Source organism: Cotesia glomerata, linkage group LG7 (assembly GCF_020080835.1).
Source record: "Cotesia glomerata isolate CgM1 linkage group LG7, MPM_Cglom_v2.3, whole genome shotgun sequence".
Taxonomy (NCBI): domain Eukaryota; kingdom Metazoa; phylum Arthropoda; class Insecta; order Hymenoptera; family Braconidae; genus Cotesia; species Cotesia glomerata.
The window spans coordinates 972,149-982,060 of NC_058164.1; the positions used below are offsets into that span (position 1 = coordinate 972,149).

At 33.6% G+C, this 9,912-nt stretch overlaps 2 protein-coding genes across 2 annotated transcripts; one reads left to right on the plus strand and one right to left on the minus strand.

Moving 5' to 3' along the window:
• Nucleotides 1-2,314: 2,314 nt before the first annotated feature.
• LOC123269072 (mediator of RNA polymerase II transcription subunit 24) lies at nucleotides 2,315-6,735 on the minus strand. The gene is made up of 3 exons (XM_044734577.1): nucleotides 6,497-6,735; nucleotides 2,654-5,548; nucleotides 2,315-2,553 (listed from the first exon to the last, which is right to left on the minus strand). The coding sequence occupies exons 2-3, from the start codon at nucleotides 5,525-5,527 to the stop codon at nucleotides 2,413-2,415; spliced, it is 3,015 nt and encodes a 1,004-aa protein (XP_044590512.1). The 5' UTR covers nucleotides 5,528-5,548; nucleotides 6,497-6,735; the 3' UTR covers nucleotides 2,315-2,412.
• Nucleotides 6,736-6,886: 151 nt separating this feature from the next.
• Nucleotides 6,887-9,135, plus strand: LOC123269079 (retinol dehydrogenase 12-like). The gene is made up of 4 exons (XM_044734597.1): nucleotides 6,887-7,355; nucleotides 7,655-7,890; nucleotides 8,133-8,427; nucleotides 8,516-9,135. Exons 1-4 carry the CDS (start codon nucleotides 7,086-7,088, stop codon nucleotides 8,684-8,686), a joined length of 972 nt encoding a protein of 323 aa, XP_044590532.1. The 5' UTR covers nucleotides 6,887-7,085; the 3' UTR covers nucleotides 8,687-9,135.
• The last annotated feature ends 777 nt before the right edge of the window (nucleotides 9,136-9,912 follow it).

Genomic DNA, 9,912 nt, shown 5'->3' on the forward strand with positions numbered 1-9,912 from the left:
ATTCATAAATATAGGTATACAAATACATGGAGTGATCATATACTGGTACATGATCATCTATTGGGGCTTTTACCTTACTTTTAAAAAAAAAAATATATCAAAAAAGATAAAATAGAAATTTTATTCAAAAATATGAGCCAAAATTTTTCCTAACTTTCAAAGATGATTTTTTAATTGAAATATTAATTTTTTGATATTTTTGATATCACCACCACCGATCCGCTGTAAAAACAAAGAAGTTAAAAAAAAATTTGTGATGATTCTCATTAATTCATCTATTTTTTATGGCCAAAAATAGTTTTGACCCCACTTGTAAATAATTATCAAAAAAATAAACGGCATGATGGCCGAGCGGACTAAGTCATTATCCCGTTAATTCGTGTTCGTGCATCATGTCGTGAGGCGAGGGTTCGAGCCCCGACGGTTGTTCGAATAGTTCCAACACCAACCGTCGGGGTTCGCTCCGGTAGCCAAACTGTACTGGCATGGGTTTTCTCTGGTTTCCCCATCGCCACTATTCCAACACCGATAGAAAGGGGTGAGGAATAGGGTGAATACAGTACAGAAAGCACAAGTCGGTCCACAGCCGCATTGAGAATAAAGTTATGTGCGAAATTATATGTTGATTATAAAAAGTGGAGAACATGTTGTTGATTATAGAAAGAGTGGAGAATATGTTGATAATAAAAGAGTTGAAAGATTGTGTTGATAATATAGAGCGGAGCATATATATTGATAATAAAGAGTTGAAAAAGAGACTACATGCGGAGATGCTGAGACAATTAGCCTTGTAAAAACCATAAATCGGTATACAAGTAAAACTCATAATAATAATAATTATCAAAAAAATAAAATTTACGTCTGACTATAATATTTCAATCTACTGATAAGAGTAGATAAACCCGATATAGTAGTAGATGGATAGTAAAATTAAGAGCGGTTGATAGTTGATTTTCAAACGAGTTTTGCTCATGAATAAGATAAAATTTTGAAAAAAAAAAACGCTTCGCTCTTCGATAGATAATTTAATTATCTATCGAAGAGCGAAGCGCTTTTTTAGAAAATTTTCATTTATTTATGCATAAAATGGGTTTTAAGATTCCATAAGTTGTACAAGTATGACAGAGATACTTTCGTTTGTCCAATAGAGGGCGAGAGAGAGAAAAAATGTAAAGCCTTCTTAAGTAGAATATCCATTGCAAGGGCAGACACATTAAACTCTTGACAGTTAGCTTTTTACGACTAATATTAGTAGCGAGGAATTAATTTGTTTGTGTACATAGGTATGTAACGCTGGCTACATATAACCATTTCGAAGGTGATGGAAGAAAGCTGGAGGGTTGAAACTCCTCCACGATCTCCAAGACTTGTTATCATGTTGGAGCAATTAATTACTTGGTTCAACTGGCGACTCTTCAGGTCGAGTAGCGCTGACCGGAAGCCACAAGGATCTAATCCATTTTAGTACGGCAGGATGTCGAGGGCGAAAACTTGAAAGTAAGGGAGCAAGTGGGGACAATAGCAAGTAACTTGGGTATGTCTCCGCCATGCTGAATTTCCGGATGTATAAATGTATAAAACCAGAGAATGACATTGACAACGACAACAACTACATCCGTGGAAAGTAACAGAGTCCTGGTAAAATGTCATACAAGGGATGGAGATGCTCTTTTCCTCTCTACTCCACTCTGGTCCCCACTTTCAAATGCCATACGACCACGCCCCGGCGTTTAAATACAAGCCAATGGCATCCCGACATTGTAACACTGACGTCCACCAATAGGATTACCCTCTGACACGGTCTTTCGCTTTCCTGAGTTATCACCGATTGCACAACGGAAAAGCAACCCCGTCGCCCCGCTGTGACCCATACCCAGTACCTACCATCCAGCAGTGGAGACTCCAAACCCATCCAAATCCGTGGCCTCTTTTGCTTTGTAGCTTTATATTTCTATTCCTCTCACTCTCTGCTACTCAACTCCACTCAGCTCAATCTCCCTCGGCATTAATTCTCTACGCGCGTGTCATCAGTCTCTCTTCCATACTCTTTCAATTCCGCTGATGTTGCACACTTACAATCAGGACCTAAGACATCAAATTGCACTTCTAATTTCTGAACATCTACTCTCTTTTAATTTACATTTATATTTATTTATTAATATATTTTTATTTAATACATTATTATTAAAATTCAGAATTCTGTAAATGAATGTGTAAAAATAATTTAATGCAAGATACTATTAAATTTACCTTATTGTCTTAAGTTGTAGACTAATTTTCTATTTCTTTGTTCATGTTTTAAAAATATTTTTTGTTTTTTTACTTGATAATGTCTTTGTTTATTTTTATTTAATATTATTTAATTATATCTAAATAATTTGCACGCATGTCGCTCATTCATACATTTTAAGCTCATGGTTTTAAAGTTATATTTCGCAGCATACACAGATCACGAGCTGTTGCTTTTCTACCAGGAGTTGTCTGGATGTCGTACAGACGAAGTAGCAAGTCTGTTGTAAATAATTCGGGAAGTGCTTTCAGCAAACAAGGCACCTGTAATAAAACAACAAAAAAAGTTTTACAATAATTCCTTCCAAAATTTCATTTTAAAACTGAAAAATAATTTACAATCATAAATAAAAATAAAACTTACGAGAGTTTGTGGCATTCCTTGAAGAACAACACGCGTCCTATCTTTCCCGCATTGCACCATAATTTTAAGGAACTGCAGAATAAAGTGCGTCTGCTGCGACACTTGGCCGTCGCGAGCCGCGAGGTAGTTTAAAGTTTTAAAAAGTCCATTGAGTGTGCTCAGAAGAGGATCTCGGAGTACCAAAGACTTTTGAGTGCCATTGGTAGGCCCCGAAGCTTGCGGTGAGTTAGATCCAAAAATAGTGTTTGAATCACCGGTCTCATTTAGCCGCAACAATTTATTAGCAGGCCCGCAAATCGCTTCCATGTCTTCCGATTCGAGATCACGCCTCGTTCTCTTTCTGTTGTTGCCCTTCTGTGGATTAGAATTGTTAAACTCCAGCGTAGAGAGTATGCAGTAGACACACAATTTCGCTAGCTCAGACGACTGAGGTTCCACCAACTGTTCACTCTGCTGCGAGTTGTACAGATACTGCGGGAGAACATGGTTCAGAAGATCCAATGTGCAATTTTCAATGTCCAAATGAAATATCGCAAATATCAAATCAATAGCTTGATCCAATTGCTCCTGATAGCGATATTTGAGCGCTTCTTTAATGAGATTTGAAACAAACCACAAAGACCCGCCGGTATTGAGCAAAGATTCGAGAGTGTGCGTAGCATTAATATTAACCCAGCCTTTCTGGTGAATTTCCTGCCATACAGACTCCAGTTGCTCGAGTATCGGCTGCTTAGAGATTACATTGTGATACATCGACACCACCTTGGTCTTGGACTGCGTCGGTGGATGAATATTATACTGCATTTTCCTGATAATTTGGAACATAAGAGCACTGGTGTCGTGCTTGAAATTATTATCCTGGACCTCATCCGGTGGGAGAGGAGTCACAAACTGCTGGACCATGTTCATCGGCTTCAGCAATGCATCTTGGTGCGTGATACTCATGTGAGCGCACAGCCAGGCCGCTGCACAAACGGGAAGACAGTAAGCGGTTGATCTCAACCCATCCAATGCACGTTTTACGTCAGTTGCACCAAGAACACCAGACTCCCAAGCACACAACAATTCTTTTACCGCTCCCATAGCGCTTTGACACTGCACGTGCCATTTAACATTGCTGCTCTTTAAGTCTGGCTCCGGAGAATTTATCTGAGCAAGCAGCGCGTCTACTCTAGCGCTATCAATATTCTGGAGCATTTTGTGAGGAGATTTAGGCTTGTCGCGCTCAGGCATGCACTCACGCACCCACTGCTCAAAGAAAGAGTCTCCACCTTCTTCGAGGACAATATCCGAGCCGTATGTCTGGACAATGAAGCAGAGAATCAAGAATGATATGTCAAAAAGCATTGCTCGTGTAGCTGCTGTCTTACCAGGCACTGGATCGTTCATCTGTTTACTACACTCGTTGAATTTTATCAATTTAGTGACGAAATTTTTCAATTGTCCTTCAACAGTAGCGACTGCTAGCATCAAATCAAGACTCTTGCCGTTTAAGACTTGGCAAAGCATGCTCAGCAGCGCTTCTTGAATTTTTGTGTAATCAGCAGACAAAGTTTTTAGAATACCCGCTAAGGTGGGTTCAGCTCGGACGATAACTTTCATTATTGGTGAAGTTGGCGAGCTAGAAGACTCTAACTTCTGCAACGCAGCGGCTACACCTTCACGTCTACTGCTCAATTGCTTAACTTGTTTTTCCGTCACCAGATTGACCTTCTGGAGCTCGTTTAAAAGACACTCGACACTGTTGCACGAGCACGTCGCGTCCATGATGTCCAGCAACGGAGCGAACTGCAGCAGCAATTCAAAAGCGTCAATTATATCCTGAGAGTACTCGAGCTTTTCTTCAGGACTGCCTGGAGTTACCGTTGTTGCGTGGAGTTCTTTGAGGATAAATGGTACCTTGAGAAAAGTAACTGCGCCCCACTGAGACTCTTTCACAGTTCCTGTGACGTTGTGCAAGCACAAGAGACACGCTCTCATTATTTCGCAATAGAGACGTGGGTTGGAGTAACCTTTCAGGCGCTTTATCATCAATAATTGATTGACGAAGACCGTAGTCTCGGTACTGGGGTTCAGAAGCACCTGGACAGCAAAGAGCGGCTGCAAGCAGTAAGTTATTGATTCTACAGTGGAATTAGTAGAGTTTGGAGTGACTGTTTCTATTTCTAAATAACATAATTTTTTTAACGAGTCGTCGATAGGCGAGGGTGACTTTTGGCCACTTGCTTTGTACAGTGCCTCGATTTCTTGGCACTTTTTAACAACTTCGAGGTAGAGATCTTTATCGTCGTACTTTGCTAAGTACATCATCGCACACAGAAAGTCTGAGCTCAGCATCTGCTTCAAAATACTTGCCGGCTTCTCGATAAGGTCCGCCATTTGTGGATTAGCCAGGGCGTTGTTTTGAGGCATCTTCAGTGTATTTAAATAACACTGAAGCAGCCAGTCGACTATGGATAGCACAGCAGCCGCTAGCAAATCTTCTTCGGGCTTTCCGCGACAAGTGATCCCCACCTGGATCGACTCGAGGAACTCCAGCAGACAGACGATGCAGTGTGGTTTTTGGAAAGCGTCATACTTACTTATTCTTTGGAGCACCGCCGCATATGAGACCAATTGAGAGCTCAGCGAGTGCTTCAAGTATGATAATACTAACTGGTTTGGTCCTGGGCCCACCAGAGCTTGCTGTAGAATACAATCAGCAAGATTGTAGACATCTCCACTTACTCCTCGAGGTAGAATTGTTTTTATATTTATTCCCCACTGCAGATCGCTCCAACGTTCACGCCAAGCGCGCAGGATCAATGCTTTCAAACTACTTGTTTTACTTGTCACTTTGGTCTCCATTGTTGAGTTTAGTACTAATGAACACATTGTTCACATTCAATTACTTTCCTGTAAATTAAAAAAAATGTTTTTAGTTATAAAAAATAAATATTTTTTATGACACTGAAGTTGACAGACAATGAAAATTAAGTTAGCCGGCATCTAAAAATTTTTAGAATTTTTTTTTCATTGAAAAAATTATTATAAAAAAATTTCATTTGTAAAAAACTTAAATAACTCTGTGCAATTTTTTAAAAATATTTTTTTGTTCTAATTTAATTAATGAAAAAAAAAATCAAAAAATTAAAAACGTCGGCTAACTTAATTTTCATTAACAGACATTGAAAATTTTTTTAAATTAAATTATTATAAAAAAAAATTTTATTAAAAAATTCCACAAGTGAAAATTAATAAAAATTATAAGTGAAAATATTTAGAACCTTTTTTTTATTGTAATTGATTTGTTTAAAAAATTTTTAAAATTTACAGCTGACGGCTAACTTCAGTATCATTATCTTTTAAAAATAAAAATAAAAACGACTATAACTATAGATGCAATAATAATAATTATTATCATTAATATATAACCTAATAATTATAAGCTGTATGCTTTTAGAGTTGAATTAAAAAAATTTTCACAATAATGAAAACAATAAACATTCGGCATTTATTAAATATTTAAATTAACAAGTAAATTTTTCATTTAAAAGTGTGTGAAAATTGCATTTCAAAATAATTAAGATATTATTGAAAAAAATTTTAATATAATAAAATAAAATGGAGTTTTTTTTTATTAAACACAAAGAATTATCAGATATTTATAATTTTGATTATCAATAGTTTTATTAAAATTTCCAAATAATTTCTGATAAAATTTTATGTTATTTTTATGACAAAAATTTTCTAACCCATAGAATTATCATCATGAATAGTATAACCTATTTCTCAGTACCTATTTTTAAAAACGTAAAATAAATCTAGTTCTAAAATAAATCATAAAATATGAATTAAACATACCTGATATTGTTGACATTATTAAAATTTTTTTATTTAAGTTACTGATCTTCGTAATAAAGATGCAAAAAACCAAAACATTTCAACGTTCGTTTATTTATACAACTCTTAGCATTTTGCATGCCTTTAAGTGGTTCGATTGTTGTTAGAAACTGTGATGATGAGGCGACGTTACCAACTGTAGAATCAGAAAAAAATTTACGAAATTCGCAAAATGATAATATCAGTAATGAAAAAATTAAACTTATCAATGACAGTTAATCAAAAGTTTTGAAAATGAAAATATAAGTTCATCGCAAACTCGAAAGATGTCAAAAAACTTTATCTATATTTATCTTTTAAAGTGCTCTGTAATGAATTTGTGGGTTAAAAAAATTTATCATGCTTAAAAGTTGTAAGTTAAAATAATTAAACAATCATATGAATTATTTACCAATTAAAAACATCAAATTATTGGATAGTACAATTTCAAATCCATGACAGTTTCAAAAATATTAAAATCTAATTCATTAATATTAAAAAAACAATAATTTAGTTGACTTCAACTAGTATAATAACTTGCTGTAAAATAAAACTCAAAGATCTCAAAATCATGCCTTCGTTGTGTTATATTCTGTTTCCAATAATTGTAATAATGGGATTGCTGAGAAAATGCCGTGAGCGTACTTGGGGAAGATGCAAAGACACAAGTAGCTTACAGGGAAAAGTTTTCCTGGTGACCGGTGCTAATTCTGGCATTGGTAAGGAAACTGTTCGCGAACTCGCCAGAAGGCAAGCTCGTGTTATTTTGGCATGTAGAGACATGGACAATGCACGTAATGCTATTTCGCAAATACGTAAGGATGTATCCACTGGTGAAATGGTAATTTTATTTAAATATGTCTTATACAAAAAAAAAAAATGTTCTTGAATCAAGTATATAATTTTGAAGAGCTTCATTTTCTTGATTTGAGTAAAAAATTCTTAAACTAAGAAATTTTTACTTGGTTTAAGTAAATTTTACTTGATTCAAGAATTTTTTGTCTTGATTCAAGACAATTACCCTCTTAAAAATTATTTTTTTGGTTCAAAAATTTTCCTCTCAAATCAAGTTAATTTTTTTTTTCAGTGTATATGACTAGAAATTGAGAGAAAGTAATAAATATTTTGACAATTTTTTAGATTCCCATGGAATTAGATCTGGCTTCTTTGGTTTCAATACGCAAATTTGCTCAACAAGTACTTGATGACTTTCCAGAAATTCATTGCTTAATAAATAATGCCGGGGTTTATGTACCATTAAAAAACAGCTCGATGACAAGAGATGGTTTTGAAATTCATTTTGGTGTCAATCATTTAGGACACTTTTTATTAACTAATTTACTCTTGGACAGGCTTAAAGTTTCAGCACCCAGCAGGTATTTTGAGCAATTGTCAAAGTTAAAAATTATTTTATTAAACATGAAAAATTGATTTATAATTCTAAAGTTAGCCGACGTTTCTATTTTTTTTCATTTATTAAATAGGAACAAAAAAACATTTTTTTAAACTTGCAATTAAAGTTTTTCAATTTTTTTACAAATGAAAATTTTTTTTCAATAAAAAAAAATTATAAAAATTTTTACATGTCGACTAACTTAATTTTCATAATTTATTTTAGGGTTGTAATTGTTACATCGAAATTATCATCCGGAGTAATTGACTTTTCGAATTTAAATGGTGAAAAAGGGCTACCTGCAAAAGGCCGTATGAATCCTGGGTACGTTAATTCGAAATTAGCCAATGTATACTTTGGTAAAGAACTAGCTAAGCGCTTAAAAGATTCAGGCGTCAATGTTTATATGGTTTGTCCTGGATTTGCTTACACTGGACTATTTCGAAATGTAAAACGCAGTTGGTTTCATTACATATTATTTTCACCAGTCGCTCTCCTATTTTTACGTACTGCTCATCAGGTAATTGCTTATTAATGCCAATAATTTACCAAATTAAAAATAATTACTCTTTATCATTATATTAATTATGAGTATTTAATTTAATTAGGGCGCACAAACAGTTTTACACTGCACAACAGATGCTTCCTTGTCTGAAGAATCAGGACTTATTTACCGTGACTGCAAAATTTATGACTCAAAGGTAGAATTGAAGGATGATGTTGCCGAAAACTTGTGGGCCGTGAGTGCCAGTCTTGTAGGAGTTGATACTATTAAATAAATATAATTTTAATTATTGATACTCAATAAGATAGTTCTTGATACGGTTTGAAGTGAGAAGTTTGAAATAAATTAGAATAAGATTTTTTTTAAAGATATAAATAAGTAGATGTTATTGTTTTAGAATCAACTTTTTACAATCCTAAATCAACTCGATAGAATTTTCGTGATGACATTTTAAGGACGTTCCTAGACAAAAAAAATATATCAATAGGTTTTGGTTATTGGTTTTTTTTTCACCCACTAGTTCTGCCTCTCTTTACAGACTATTGCTCACTTACTTCCACATGTAAAATATCGAAAGTCACTAACTTCAAACATTTTTTATAAAAAAATAAATACCGCTCGTTTATGTTATTTTTGATAAAAAATACTTGTTATAAAGTAAAAAACCTAATTATTGACATTGGCTTAGTTAATTGACACTTGCATTTTTATTCTAATTAAAAAAATTAAATGTTCTCAAAAATCCAACTATCTTAAAATTTATAATTCAAAAATTATATTTATTAATTTATTAGAGTCGATTTGTTTTATTTAAATAAAATAAAACCGCAAGTGTCAATAACTAGTTCAGTGTCAATAACTGGGTCTTTTACCTTATCTTCAATTAATGATTCTCAGTTTTTTAAAACAATCTGAAGAAAAATGAAGAACAATGAAGAAAAGTATGATTGATATTTATTAAAACGTTCTCTTGAACGTCAGTCAGCATAGAGTTTGTACGTAAAATATACAAATTTTAAATGCTAATATTTCAAAATTTAGTGCCGTAAGGATTATTTAAAAAAATTCCTGCATATATAGGATACTTATGAGTACACGTACTCAAAATTTCAAAAAAAATTGATGAAAACATTTTTTTCTCGGAACGTCCTTAATTGTATCTATTGATAAGCTTTTTGAAGAAATGAAATTAATGATAAAGTAAAAATTTATTGTTGGCGATAAAAAAGTATTTAATTGATTAGTAATACACTAATTGAAGAGATTTTAAATGAATATTTTTTACAGCCAATCAATGAACGAGCACAGTTAATTAAGTTATTTTTAGAACACTTTGTAGTTGATAAAAAAAATGACTCAATGAAAAATCGGAGTAAAATGTCAGAAAATAGTTTTAGTAATTATAAACTACAGATTAGGAAAATAACGTTTGATTAAATTAATAATAGCTTACAAATAATAATTATAAATTAATGATCTAATTGTATCAATAATTATTAT